This window comes from Lissotriton helveticus, chromosome 8 (genome assembly GCF_964261635.1).
Source record: "Lissotriton helveticus chromosome 8, aLisHel1.1, whole genome shotgun sequence".
NCBI classification, from domain to species: Eukaryota; Metazoa; Chordata; class Amphibia; order Caudata; family Salamandridae; genus Lissotriton; species Lissotriton helveticus.
Genome location: NC_136069.1, coordinates 1180802611 through 1180819084, shown reverse-complemented (window position 1 = coordinate 1180819084; position 16474 = coordinate 1180802611). Strand labels below are relative to the sequence as shown.

Genomic DNA, 16474 nt, shown 5'->3' with positions numbered 1-16474 from the left:
CTATGCCTACCTGCATAAGTGAGGTACCATTTTTATCGGGAGACTTAGGGTAATTCAGATTTGTAAAGCAACTGTTATTACCTATTGACTTATGATGCATTTCTGCCTTCTAAATGAAAGGCAATGTGTAAAAAATAAGTAATTTTGAAAAATGATCGATAATTCTAGCAACGAAGGGGTTACCGTAAGAATAATTACTCCACAGACTTCCAGGTGAACTTCTAAAACAGACTTTTAAAGGAACAATACTTGTCATATATTAATTGCAATTTATAAGCCCCTTATAAGATAAATCTAAAAATGTAATTAATTTGATAATGCAATCAAGATTTTAGATATTAGAACAGTATCTAACTGCCTCTATAATTGTTCTTAGATTGGCATAGTTAAAAACGAGAGTCGACAAGTACTCTTCCCTTGTGGGGGCGGACGCCATGACCCCTCAACTTCGTGGATAGGTATTTACAACATTCTAAATCTTAGATATTTCCTTTTTTTCACATCTTGTAAGCTAGAGTTGATATATTTCTGTTGCAGCAAAAAGTATGAGTCCTATACCAAATCCATGTGTTTTTATTTTTTTAGTAAGGTTAGCTCTTCGTCCTTTGATCACAAAAGCGGGTCTTCCTAAAAAATACTTTTCATGCCACTCAACTTAATTTGGCTGAAATGTCAAAGTTTGGTCAATTGTTTACTTTAATTACCTTATTTAAATATGTGAAATTCAATTCCATATCAGTATTTAAGTTTTTTCTAAGTTTGAGGTAAAATAAGGATTTATGGCTGGTAGTATCTGTAGATGCACAATCACATAGGTAATTCACATTATCTCCAATATGGAGGAATAATTAAGATGTTAAATTCAGCTCCAGCCCGATGATCGGCAAGGGGTAACTGATCAGAGAAGTAATAGTTGACCAATGCTCTGCATGTAGAGTTTATCCAGGTCTAGGACAGTCTTCCTATTTAGAACAGGTGAAGCATTTAGTAAGAACAGAATAAGTTCCATTCTTGAGGCTTTTAAAGAGGTGCCGTTAGCTTTACCTCCAAATAATTTGGCAAATCTCAATATTGATTTGGTGGCGATAGTAGATTTGAGCTTTCTGATTAAGATGATTCGACCTGGTGTCAGTCGAGGCTACAAGATAACCATATGGATTGACAGTTTCAGTTTTAATATTGACAAGTATCAAAGAGATTTGTTTTGTTTTCTTTCCTAATACCATGATTATCATTTAGAACAATTAGCTGTTAATCCATTGACAACATTGAATTAATTTAGTGGACAACATAAAATATGTTGCATTCCGTTTGGCGTTTGTGAAAGAATCACCAAATCGGCGGCATAATCCAGATGTATAATCCCTTGCATTCCCAATTTTGGAGGCATTGCTTGTTCTTGGTTAAGGGTCTCAGGCAAGTCTGCTATATAATGGGGGAGCAAAAGCAGAGCCGGAACACGGCCTTGCTGAAGACCGTTCTTGGTCAGCATTTTCGTTGTGAAAGTATTATCAGTTGTGAGTTTTATTTTTACCATGCATCCGAGTGTAACACAATTGATGAGTGCAAGAGTGTTGAGTCAATTGCCCAGTTCTAAGCTTATTCGATAGTCGATGGTGATCCACCTTTTCAAAGGCTGTGGAATAGTCCACAAAACAACGATAAAGGGCTGTGCTGTTCTTTATTGCTTTTTTTGCACAAGAAGGGACAATGCAATAATATTGATTGTACTTGGATGAAAAACTGTTTGAGCTAATGTTGTTAGGTCCTGATCTGTAGCCCACTTTTCTAGAGTTTTTAGTAAATATATTGCTAAGAATTTCCCCTCGAAATCAAATGGGCAATTTGTCGATAATTTTTTGTATCCTCTTTTGAGGCCTTCTTGTGTATAGGATGCACAGTTTCTCCGTACCATGTCGAGTATTTTTAGGTCTTGCTGAACCAACGCCCATGCGTTGTTCAGCGAGAGTATAGTAAGGGACTTTCAAAAATGCTCCCCACTGCTGGCGGATCAGGCACAGTGCATGTGCGCTGGGCGCGCGCACCATTTGTCAGCCTTATTAAGCGCCTGAGATCACTTTCGCCGGCAATCACTTTAGCAGCGCCCCTTTGATGTTCTCCTTCAAAGAACATCAAACATCAAAGAACATGTGTTACTTTCACCCGCGAAAACTTTAGCAGCGCACCTTTGATGTTCTCGTTCAAAGAACATCAAACATCAAAGAACGTAATTGTGTTAATGCTTTGCTGCGCCGTTTGACTTACAATGTGCTTTCTCTTTCCACAAACTCAATGTTTGTGTTCCTTTATTTTGAGATGCTTTAAGTATTAATTTCACACAAACATCCTCACACACAAAACCCCCCCACACATACAAACCCCCCCACACAAACCCCCCCCACACACAACCCCACACACACAACCCCACACACACACAACCCCACACACAACCCCACACACACAACTCCCCCACACACACAACCCCCCCACACACAACCCCCCACCACACACACAACCCCCCCACACACACAACCCCACACACACACGCACAACCCCACACACACGCACAACCCCACACACACACACACAACCCCACACACACCCACAACCCCACACACACGCACAACCCCACACACGCACAACCCCACACACACCCACAACCCCACACACACAACCCCCACACACACAACCTCCCCACACACACAACCTCCCCACACACACAACCTCACCACACACACACAACCTCCCCACACACACAAACCCCCTACACACACCCTCGCACCCCCCCCACACACACAACCCCACACACACAACGCCCCACCCACACACAACCCTCCACACAACGCCCCACCCACACACAACCCCCCACACACACAACCCCCCCACACACAACTGCCCCACACACATGCACAACCACAACGCCACACACGCACAACCACAACCCCACATACACGCACAACCCCCACACACAACCCCCCACACACAACCACACGCAACCCCACACACACAACCACACGCAACCCCACACACACAACCACACGCAACCCCACACACAATCCCCCACACACATATCCCCCACACACACAACCCCCACACACACACAACGCCCCACACACACAACCCCCCACACACACAACCCCTCACACAACCGCCCCACCCACACACAACACCCCACGCACACAACCCCCCACACACAACCGCCCCACACACATGCACAACCACAACCCCACACACGCACAACCACAACCCCACATACACGCACAACCACAACCCCCACACACAACCACACGCAACCCCCACACACAACCACACGCAACCCCACACACACAACCACACGCAACCCCACACACACAACCACACGCAACCCCACACACAACCCCCCACACACACAACCCCACACACACACAACCCCCCACACACACAACCCCCCACACACACAACCCTTCACACACAACCCCTCACACACAACCCCCCCACACACAGAACCCCCCCACACACACAACCACACACCCCCACACACACAACGCCACACACACACAACCCCACAATTCCACACACGCACAACCCCACACACAACCCCCATACACAACCCCCCACACACAACCCCCCAAACACAACCCCCACACACACACAACCCCCACACACACAACCCCACACAACCCCACACCACACAACCCCACACCACACAACCCCACACCACACAACCCCCCACACACCACACAACCCCCCACACACCACACAACCCCCCCACACACAACCACAACCCCCCACACACAACCACAACCCCCCACACACAAACACAAACCCCACACACACAACCACACACATGAAAAAACCCACACACACAACCCCACACACACACACCCAACCCCACACACACGCACAAAACACACACACACATAACCCCACACACACACAACCCCACACACACACAACCACACACACACACAACCACGCACACATACCCACAACCACACACACACACACACACAACCCCACACACACAACCCCACACACAACCCCACACACAACCACACACACAACCCCACACACACACACAACCACACACCAGGATAGCAAAACATAGCATAGCATAACAAAACATAGTATAGCGTAACAAAACAGAACAAAACATAGCATAACAAAACACAACAAAATATAGTATAACAAAACATAGCATAGCATAACAACCACACGCAACCCCACACACACAACCACACGCAACCCCACACACACAACCCCCCACACACAACCCCCCACACACACAACCCCCACACACACAACCCCTCACACACAACCCCCCCACACACAGAACCCCCCACACACAACCACACACCCCCACACACACAACGCCACACACACACAACCCCACAATTCCACACATGCACAACCCCACACACAACCCCCCACACACAACCCCCCACACACAACCCCCCAAACACAACCCCCACACACACACAACCCCACACAACCCCACACCACACAACCCCACACCACCCCACACCAAACAACCCCCCACCACACAACCCCCCACACACCACACAACCCCCCACACACCACACAACCCCCATCCCCCACACACAACCACAACCCCCCCACACACAACCACAACCCCCCACACACAAACACAAACCCCACACACACAACCACACACATGCAAAAACCCACACACACAACCCCACACACACACACACACACACCCCAACCCCACACACACACGCACAAAACACACACACACACAACCCCACACACACAACCCCACACACACAACCACACACACACACAACCACTCACACATACCTACAACCACACACACACACAACTCCACACACAACCACACACACAACCCCACACACACACACAACCACACACCAGGATAGCAAAACATAGCATAGCATAACAAAACATAGTATAGCGTAACAAAACAAAGCAAAGCATAACAAAACATAGCAAAACAAAACATAGCATAACAAAGCATAGCATAACAAAACATAGCATAACAAAACATAGCCTAACAAAACAAAACCTAGCGTAACAAAGCATAGCTTAACGAAACACAACAAAACATAGCATAACAAAACATAGCGTAGAATAACCTAGCATAGCAAAACACAACAAAACGGAGCATAGCATAAAAAACAACAAAACATAGCATAACAAAACATAGCATAACAAAACATAGCATAACAAAACATAGCATAGCATAACATAGCAAAGCATAGCATAACAAAACATAGCATAGCATAACAAAACATCGCATAACAAAATAAAGCAGAGCATAGCATAACACTACATAGCATAGCATACCAGCATAGCATAACAAAGCAAAGCATAACAAAACATAGCATAGCATAACAAAACATAGCATAACAAAACATAGCATAGCATAACAAAACATAGCATAGCAAAGCATGGTAAAACAAAACATATCATAGCAAAACATAGCATCGCATAGTTTAACAAAACACAACAAAACAGCATAGCATGACTAAACATAGCATAACAAAACATAGCATAGCCAAACAAAGCATAGCATAATAAAACAACAAAACAACATAGCATAACACAGCATAGCATAGCAAAACACAACAAAACAGAGCAAAGCACAACAAAACAGCATATCATAACAAAACATAGCATAGCAAAGCATAGCATAACAAAACAGCATAGCATAACACAAAGCATAGCATAACACAACAGAACATAGCATAGCATAACAAAACATAGCATAACAAAACACAACAAAACATAGCATAACAAAACATAGCAAAACACAAAGCATAGCATAACAAAGCACAGCTTAACAAAACATAGCATAACATAAAACATAGCATAACAAAACACAGCATAGCATAACAAAACATAGCATAACGAAATGAAGCGTAGCATAGCACAACAAAACATAGCATAACAAAACATAGGATAGCAAAACAAAACATAGCATAGCATAACAAAGCACAGCATAACAAAACAAAGCATAGCATGACATATAACAAAAACAACACAACAAAACATAGCATAACAAAACATAGCATAGCATAACATAGCATAGCAAAACAAAGCATAGCATAACAAAACATAACATAGCCTAACAAAACACAACAAAACATAGCATAACAATACACAACAAAACATAGCATAACAAAGCATAGCATAATAAAACACAACAAAACATAGCATAACAAAACACAGCATAACAGAGTTATATAAGTTGTTGGGCAAACAGATATTACCCTACTTACTAGACCTGTTTCTAGGGGTACAACATCACTCAACTTCACCAGAGTCTTGGAAACACACTAACATAGCGATATTCCCAAAAAAGGGGAAACCCCCCCCAGTTTCCATCTTCATACAGACCCATTTCTCTCATAAACTCTGACTCAAAGTTATACGCCAAGATACTTGCAAATCGGCTGAGGGGGGTCATCGAACATCTCGTATCCCCGTGGCAGCATGGCTTTATTCCTGGGAGGGGTACGACGGATCATACCCGCAGAGTCATCGCCCTATTTGACAACATGGGCGCCACGGGGGGAGAGATGTCGATGATCTTACTCGATGCCGAAAAGGCATTCGATCGAGTGTCTTGGCGGTTCCTATGGGACATCATGGAATGTAACAACTTTGGCCCAGGCTTTATTAAAGCCCTAAAAGCCCTGTATATTAGTCCTAGGGCTAGATTATCCATTGATGGCTTTGAGTCGGAGTTTGTTGAGGTACAAAGAGGTACTAGGCAGGGCTGCCCTTGCTCCCCGATATTATTTGCCCTAATAATTAATCCTTTAATTTTAAAGCTTCTTAATTCCCCTCAAATACAACCTATTAAGGTGGGTCCATATTCCACTAAAATATTGGCATACGCCGACGATATTGCCGTGCTCACAACCAATCCGGCTGATGCAATAGCAGAAATAGAACAAATAACCCAGGTTTTTGGATCTTACTCTGGCTACTCACTTAATAGGGATAAAACCATGGTTCTTTGTACAAGTAATATCATATACGATAGTCCCTATAAAGTTAAAAACGCGACCTATCTCGGTGTAAATATATCTCCAGAGGTTAAAGAGATTAATCGGCTTAATTATGAACCTTTAATCAAGGTAGTAAAAACTGATCTTAAGAGGGTAGATAATCTACATCTTTCAATAATAGGGAGAGCGAATTATATCAAAATGAGTATATTTCCTAGAATACTCTACTTATTCCGGGCTATTCCATTGATGGCTGACGGTAGTATTATTAAAATCTTCGATTCCATAATATCTAAATTTATATGGAATTATGGTAAAATAAGGAGAGCACTACCATCATTAACTCTCCCCCTACATAGAGGTGGCCTTGCCATCCCGAATTTGACATTTTATCTTTGGGCGACACTACTCCAGCAAATGGGCCCGCTCTTTAAAGTTAAATCTTCCAATCTACCTAACATAGACTTTAATATCCCTTCTATTTTTGAACTTGGGTTAGGTGTTAGATGTCAAGGGCTATTTTTGAAACAACTTGAAGCGTCATATTATAAAAAGACCAAATTTAAGGTGATTGAAGACTCATGGAAAATCTGGAAATTTGCCTCTAAACAACTAGGCAAACCCAAAATAACTAGATATACCTCTCTATGGCATAGTAAGATTATATCATCATGTTTGAAAGATAATGTCTCTAGGAGATGGGAGAATCTAGGCATACATACACTAGGTGATTTTTTTGGACAGAATGTTATTCCATCTTTCGAGGGGTTACAGCAGAGATTTGACATTCCATCCACAGACTATCTAAAATATTTTCAAGTCTTTACCAATATTCGTAACTCTAAACTTAATATTAACTTAGATAGCTTTTATTTTTTCTCTATTATTGAGAAACGGGCTACTAGGATAGGCACCCTATATGACTTATTCTCTCAATCCTCCAATGATGATCTAGATCGTGTTGAGCGGTCTTGGGCACTAAAACTCGGAAACCCGGATGTGGATATTGATTATTCTCTAACCCTCTACACAACATTATTTTTAGCTCCTAACCTTAAAGCACAATATTGTAAAACTATTTACAACCTTTATTTTACCCCGTCTAAACTCTTCACTTGGGGATTACGGGTAGATGATTGCTGCCCAAGATGTAGACAGGGGCAAGCAGATTTAATCCACATGTTTGCCGAATGTCCAAAACTAGATAATCTACAGACAATGATTGGAGGATTTTGGGCTCAAGTTTTTGGGCGGAATCTGAGATCTTCCGCTACACTATATCTCCTAGGCCATGACGAATCCTTAGGGCACAATTTGGAGGAACAGAGGATTGTTTTCCTGAGCACTGCTGTTTTTCGTATTATTCTGGCGGCCGGATGGAAAGATCCCAACGTACCCACCTTTCAGATGTGGCTTAGTCGATTTCTTGCCACATACAAACAGGAGATAGCTATATATAACACAAAAGGTAGAAAAGCTAGAGCCCGGGGTACCCAGATCTGGGCCCCAATTTCCGATTGGTACTCCAATGTAAGATCTTCCCCCTGATAAGAGAGGGACCGACATGATAGGATGAGGCAAATTGTATACATTTTTTCTTTATATTTTCTTTATATCATCTGTGTACATGTATTGGGTTGCAATGGTTCATTATCTTTTTTTTTTTTTCTCTTCTTTCCCTCTTTTCTTTTTTTGTATATATTTTCTTCCTATTAACTTTCCTGATGTATTATTGCTTCATTAAGAATGTATTTTTTTGGAAAGAAAATATTTGATTGAATACTACAGATCATGCTCAATAAAAAAAAAAAAACATAGCAAAACAAAACATAGGATAGAAAAACAAAACGTAGCATAACAAAACAAAGCATAGGATTGCAACACAAAACAGCATAACATAGCATAGCATAACAAAACAAAGCATAGCATAACAACATTGCATAACAAAGCATAGCATAACAAAACATAGCGTAGCATAACAAAACAAAGCATAGGATAGCAAAACATAGCATAGCATAACAAAACAAAGCATAGCATAACAAAACAAAGCATAGGATAGCAAAACATAGCATAGCATAACAAAACAAAACAGCATAGCAAAACACAACATAACATAACAAAACAGCAAAACAAAGCATAGCATAACATAAAGCATAGCAAAACACAGCATAGTATAACAAAGCATAGCATAACAAAACACAACATAACAAAACATAGTATAGCATAACATAACAAAACATAACATAACATAACAAAGCATAGCATAACAAAACAAAACAGCAAAACACAACAAAACATAGCATAACAAAACACAACAAAACAGCATAGTATAACAAAACATAGCAAAGCATAGTATAACAAATCAAAACATATCATAGCATAGCAAAACATAGCATAGCATAACAAAAAACAAAGCATAGCAAAACAAAGCATAGCATAACAGCATAGCATAGCATAACAAAACATAGCATAACAAAGCATAGCAAAACAAAGCATAGCATAATAAACACAACAAAACATGGCATAACATAGCATACCATAACAAAACATAGCATAACAAAACACAACAAAACATAGGATAGCATAACAAAACAAAGCATAGGATAGCAAAACAAAACATAGCATAACGAAACATAGCATAACAAAACATAGCATAACATAACAAAGCATAGCCTAGCATAACAAAACACAACAACACATAGCATAACAAAACATAGCAAAACACAACAAAACATAGCATAGCAAAACAAAACATAGCATAACAAAACAAAGCATAGGATAGCAAAACAAAACATAGCATAACATAACAAAGCATAACAAAACATAGCAAAACACAACAAAACATAGCATAACAAAACACAACAAAACATAGGATAGCATAACAAAACAAAGCATAGGATAGCAAAACAAAACATAGCATAACAAAACATAGCATAACAAAGCATAGCATAACAAAACATAGCATAACATAACAAAGCATAGCCTAGCATAACAAAACACAACACATAGCATAACAAAACATAGCAAAACACAACAAAACATAGCATAGCTTAACAAAAAATAGCATAACAAAACATAGCATAGCAAAACATAGCATAGCATACCAAACACAACAAAACATAGCATAACAAACATAGCATAGCAAAACAAAGCATAACACACAACCACACACACACAGCTATCTATCTAGCTATCTCTATCGCCCTCACTCTATCTATCGCCCTTACTCTATCTATCGCCCTCATTCTATCTGTCTATCGCCATCTATGTATCGCCATCTATCTATCGCCATCTATCTATCTATCGGCCTCAGTCTATTTATCTATCGCCCTCACTCTATCTATCTCCCTCACTCTATCTATCTATCTCCCTCACTCTTTCTATCTATCGCCCTCACTCTTTCTATCTATCGCCCTCACTCTATCTATCGCCCTCACTCTATCACCCTCACTCTATCTATCAACTCTATCTATCTATCAACTCTATTTATCGCCCTCACCTATCTATCTATTGCCCTCACTCCATCTATCTATCGCCCTCACTCCATCTATCTATCGCCCTCACTCCATCTATCTATCGCCCTCACTCCATCTATCTATCGCCCTCACTCCATCTATCTATTGCCCTCACTCCATCTATCCATTGCCCTCACTCTATCTATCGCATCACCACAGCACCATTCAGCACCACCACAGCATCACTCAGGGTCATCACAACATCACTATGTGCTACCACTGCATCACTGAACGCCACAGCATCACTCGTCGCCACCACAACATCACTCCGCGCCACCACCGCATCAGTCTGTGCAACCGTTCAACAACAGCTGGTTCAAATATATTCTCTCAATGTTTCAAGCTTTATTACAAAAGTCACAAAAAGATGTTAATATTTCACTTCTGTTCTTGGATTTTCGTCACAATAAAATACACTGAACATAAACTTCACAAAAATTATTTACAAAAGTTTAAGCTATTGCCATTATAATTTACAATAACTTTTATTTAAGTATTAATAATTATAAAATAAATAAAAGCCATTGTTATTTGTAATATCAATACATCTAAGTCACGTAAATACAACACATATTGCATTACAAATGCTATAGGTGTCACGTTTGCGAAAGTTATAACTATTGGCATTGTAAATGACAAAGCTATTAATTTTGCTATTTTCAAAACCAAAACATAAATAAAAAATGTCATTTACAATACCAATAGCTCAAACTTTCCTAATGCGAGACCTATTGCATTGCAAATGCTTGTTTTTAAATAGATGCCACAGGAGGGAGCTCCTGAATGGAACATTAAGTTTGATTAAACCTACGGGAAACCTACGGGTAGCTGTGCGCTTAAGAAATGTAATAATAAATAAATAAATAAATAAAATTAAGTCAATCTGAATACCATTTGGGCCTGCGGCTTTCGATGGATGGGTACTACCAACTAAAGCTGTTATCTCCGCCTGAGATATTTTTAGAGTTGATACATATAGGTAGCTCTACAAACAGGAGTTATAGAGATGTTAGATTTATACACTTCATTAATATGTGGTTCCCATTTGAGATAAACAAATCATTTGCACATTGATATGTCCCTGTTCCCTGCGCGATCAAGGTCCAATATGCTTTCTTGTTAGGAGTATTGATTGTGTGTGTCAGCATAGCCCAAGCTTTCTCATGATTGCTTCACCTTATCTCCTTTGTTCTGCTCCTAAGGAGTATCTTCAAATTTCTATTTTTGATATTGCGTGCCTCAGAACGTGGTAGCTTCAAGACTGGTCTTAAACTCTTGCGAAATAACCTTTTATCATTCACAATTTCCAGCGCAGAGGAATCAATATCACGTTATTTTCCTTATCGCTCCCCATATCATTTCTACATTAAATAATCCAAAATGGACACAGTAATATGTTGCCAAATTTGTATCCAGTCACTGTTAAGGGTGCCACAAAATGGGACGGAGTGTGAAGTTGACAAAAATTTCGGGAAATCGGTTTCCATGTTCAGCACTTTTAGTCTCGAGTTTCCCTTCCATATGAGTTTCTTCATGTTCAGAACAGTCATACGGTTAATGTTTTAGTTTTTTTTTTTATTGAAACTTATCAAATTTGAGATCCAGTAACCTCTCCTGGGGATCATGATCACTTTTGATCCTCTTATATTATTTTTACCCATATGAAATTAAGAGTAATAGAGGAAAGTGTAATCAATAATAGTCTGTCCAGTTGGACCGTGAAATGTGAATTTGGTTGGTTGATAGTTTGGCATCCTTCCAGTAAGCAATCTATACCCCGAGTCAAGTAAAAGATCATAGGTTTGTCTGTTTGACAAAGTCCAACTCTTGTGCTTCCCCATCGGATTTAAGTGAGGTCAAGGGATATCATAGGCTAAATCATGGTCTTCTGTACTTGAGGTTTGCAAAATTAATGGCAAGAGGTTATGTTTTTATTTCCCGGTAATAATGATCAAATTATGGCTTTTTGGGCATATCTCTAAATTGGTATAATGCGAATCAAGTCGGCTTGTACTGTTGACTGTAGTACATCCGCTTGTACTTGTTGGGTGCCCTTGCTGCGTCATGTTTGTACGCATTACTAAGATCTCTAGCTTCAAAAGGAGTAACTGCTACAGATCTGCTATGTCATCCAAGCGTTGTAAATTGTTGGAAGCAGATACCAGATCATTAAGGATGTGATTGATTGTAGGTATTTCTCACGTATTGTCTTTAAACAGTGTTAATGCCTTATTCACTTGACTTAGTAATGTGACCTGCTCTGAGAGTAACAATGATTGGTTCAATAATATATCTGACAGTTGCATCAAAATGTTACTGATAGCCCCCATTGGAGCAATTGCTGCAAAGGTTGGGAGGTGTACAACCCTGTACCAGATTTTCAAACTCAGTTCTTGGTCCGTTTATGATCTTGGGTTTATGATTTACGTTGACAACAATTTTACATTGACAACAATTTTACGTTGGTTGATAATAGAGGGGACTGATCTTTATCTCCCAGATGCTCTAAAACCGGTAGTTTTTCCAGAGGTAATGAATTGTCGAATGAATTAATAACCATGGTTTCAATATGGTCGTACTTGCATCCTAATTCCAATATGACTCCATCCTTTGAGTCCTCTTGACTGAAGATAGTCTAAGTCCTGATTTTCTGGATTCACAGAGGAGTCCAGATTGAGACGATCTCTTACTAGGGTATTCACAGTAGAAGGAGGTATAGATATTTCCGCCACTGTTTTTTTATTACTTGTGAGTTCATATTGATATGGCCCGGCTCAGACTCGTGCACAGCAGAAGCCTCCCCGGGACTCCTTTTGATTGTCCTGTGATGAAATTAGACAACAATTAATTAACTTTTGTTCTATCCACCTTACTTAAGCATACATGAATCAATTGCTGCCTTGCACCAGTGTTTGTAGACATAGGTGTTGCCCCTTTATTCCTCTCAGAGGTTTCCTTACCCTGTAGTTGCATATCAATTTAGGGTCCGTCTGCACCTCCTCGTTGACATATGATCTCATCAGGCACTCACTTAATAATACCAATATTTTACTATGATTGAGTTTAACAGGTTTTTGCGGAGTATGTTTTCATTGCTCTTAAGTCTTTGGTCTGGGTATGAGTCTCAAAGATTTTGTTGTCATCGTTGTAACTCAATTGGGGGTATAATTAAAATGAAGCAGCCCACAGTGGAAGAAGAAACCAGCCACTAGCAGGAGGCCGCAGTTCCAAGAGAGCTATGGAGCTGTGGAGTGGACAGGGCTTGAAAAATCTACTCATCCGCTCGCATTTGCGAGCCAGATTTAATTAGGATGAGCTATTTTTAGGTCCTACTCGCCCTTTCTGGCGAGTAGGAAGACAAACTGACTTTTGACCTCTGTCTCTGAAACCAGACCAAATGTGAAAAGATAGCAAGATTTAAAGGCATCTTTATTGCTCACAAAGTTGAATGAGCAATAAAAATGCCTTTAAATCTTAACTTGTCACATTTGCTTTGCTTTCAGAGACAGAGGTCGCGTGCATTACAGTTAGGTTGAGTAGATTTTTTAGGTCAATAAACCTATAGCTCTAATAATAATTTTTATTTTTCAAGACCTGGTGGAGATGGGAAATGGGCAAATCACACAGTGAGCAAGCTGCACCATCGGCTGGGACGGCCGCCTCTGTGCCCCTGCGGCTCACAATACACTATTGCACCTAACGTGCTATACCTCACCTCCTCCTCTAGGCCCACTCCAGCCTTTCCTGGTTGCTCCTGATTGTTCAAAGATGTTCAGGGACCTCCTGCACATTTCACTATTCCACCGTCTGCCGTCAGCAGCCAGCCATGACCAGCTGTAGGTAGCCCAGCCTGTTGCCGATACTGCTGTGCCTGCAACCACCGATTCCACAACCTCACTAGCCTGTACCGCCAGTCGATGGAGTGAAAGGCGCTATGTGAAGCCGGGCTGTCAGACCTGGAAGGCCAGCGAAGTAAACCAGGACTCCAGGAACAGGTGAACTGGGGCTGAAGCACAAATAGACTTCAGTGAAGTCTGATATCAGGGAAACCGCCAACAGTCGCTAGGCGATTACGGCAGTTGCAGCTCCACAGCAGCAACTGCTGCAGTGACCCCACCCTTGGAGAATGTGCCTTGTATCTCATGCAGCTCCCCCCCCCCCCTTGAGTCATGTTAGCACCACCTGATAACCAGACGTCAAAACAAACATTTTCAAATTCAGTAATTCAGCCTGGACACCGGTGTTTGTCCTTTTTTATTTTTATTTAATAGAAGAGTAATCTTTAGTATAATAGGTAATGCATGAAAAAGCAGTAGTTGGTAAATTACTAGTCTTGCTTTAAAATGTTGAAACATGAGCATATCCTTAAAAGGGACACAGGATTGTGTACTATACCTGAATATTTAGATTTGGCGCTGGTACTCTTTTGCTGGTGTCATTTTGTCTAGCAGTGGTCTTTGAACAGTAGTATGTGTTGGATGTTATTCACAGCTATTCTACAATAAGCTGAAGTGGATTGGATAATTCATAGAGGGTTAAGGTACAATGCTTTGTAATGCTGAATTCGTTTTGTAATCCATGCAAAAGTTACAGCTGGAAATATCTTACTTTATCTTCCAAAGCTGTTTTGCCTTTTACACTAGAATCTCAGGAATCTGGTCCCGAAGTTGATATAAAATGAATATTTGTAGAAGTGAACTTAATCTGTTTTGTTCTTTCTCCACAGCCACATTTGATGGAGAGAAACACTCTTTCAACCTGCCATCAGTAAATAGTGCATCATTTGTTCTACGTCTCCTGGAAAAACTTTGCCACAGGTTGCAGTGTGACAATTTATTTAGTAGCCAGCCTTTTAGCCCTTACATGGCGCTTGTTCATAGCCCCAATGAATATGACAGAAACAAGCCAGGTAATGTCACTTTTTTTCTGATTGCCATGTTTGTTTTATAAAAATGTGGTATTAGAATTTTCAGTTTTGATTTTTAATACTAATTTTCAGAAACGTTTTATGGGCCTCTGTGGTTATTTGATAGCACATAATTGCCCTTGAATGAAGTTCAGAATGTTGTTTTCGTAAGTGGTTTGGAGATGTACCGTCCAAAACTATACCATTCACAGATATCACATTACCCCCCTCCTCTCCTTCCCCCCACTCAGAATGGATAGGTGGGATAGTTTTGCTTCTATTAGCTCTATCCTGACATCTTGTTTATGACTAAATTACCCTTTGTTTAGGTGTGTTACTTCACATGTATGTTTGCCAGTGTAAAGGAAACATCCTAAACACATGGTGTTTACACAGCCTAACTCCTATATATTCTTCCCATACTTCAGCAACAGTTATTTTATTACTTTAAATTAATTGTCCACTGCATTGCTATACCTCCATGTTCAGATTCCCTTGGATTGTAGGTGTCCAACAGTATTATATAATGGGATTCAATTTTTCTTAATATCCGTTTGCTTTATTCCCCTCTGATTCGCCTCCACACTGTAATAGTTTACATTAGTTCACATTGTTCGGAATGCAGCCATATTCTGCATCTGTTAGGGCATAGATATAGCACATTTTATGGTAAGGACTATGGGAATGAGGTCTGTGTTCTGTCGACATGCTTGGATAAGGTCCAGAGGTTTCTCTGGAAAGTCCGGGCGTCCTTAATGGATATGCCTTTTAACAGCTTCAGCCTGTTTAGAGAAAAGGCAGATTCACCCCATAAGTGTTTTTTAAGGAAAGCCGTGGCATGGCTTGATCTTTGGGCCTTTCAGTTCCAGTCAGGCAGCCCTCCCCAACAATTATACCTTTGCAGTGGTATGCCAGGGGCTTGGCTTATCAACGTCATCCTCTGCCCTTTCAAAGTCGGGCCATGAACTCAACAGGCATCAAGGGTAGCACTTACGCAATCCTACAGCCCTCTGGCCACCACCTCAAGCCACTTAAGTGTGATCTTAATGACATGCAGCCAGTCCGGGAGGACACAG

General features: G+C 40.7%; 1 protein-coding gene across 1 annotated transcript in view; it reads left to right on the top strand.

Moving 5' to 3' along the window:
• Window positions 1–16474, top strand: part of SCML2 (Scm polycomb group protein like 2) — a 747375-nt gene that overhangs the window by 510144 nt on the left and 220757 nt on the right. Inside the window, exon 12 of the mRNA XM_078658111.1 lies at window positions 15219–15401. Coding sequence (XP_078514237.1) covers window positions 15219–15401 — 183 coding nt within the window. The remainder of the gene's footprint in view (window positions 1–15218; window positions 15402–16474) is intronic.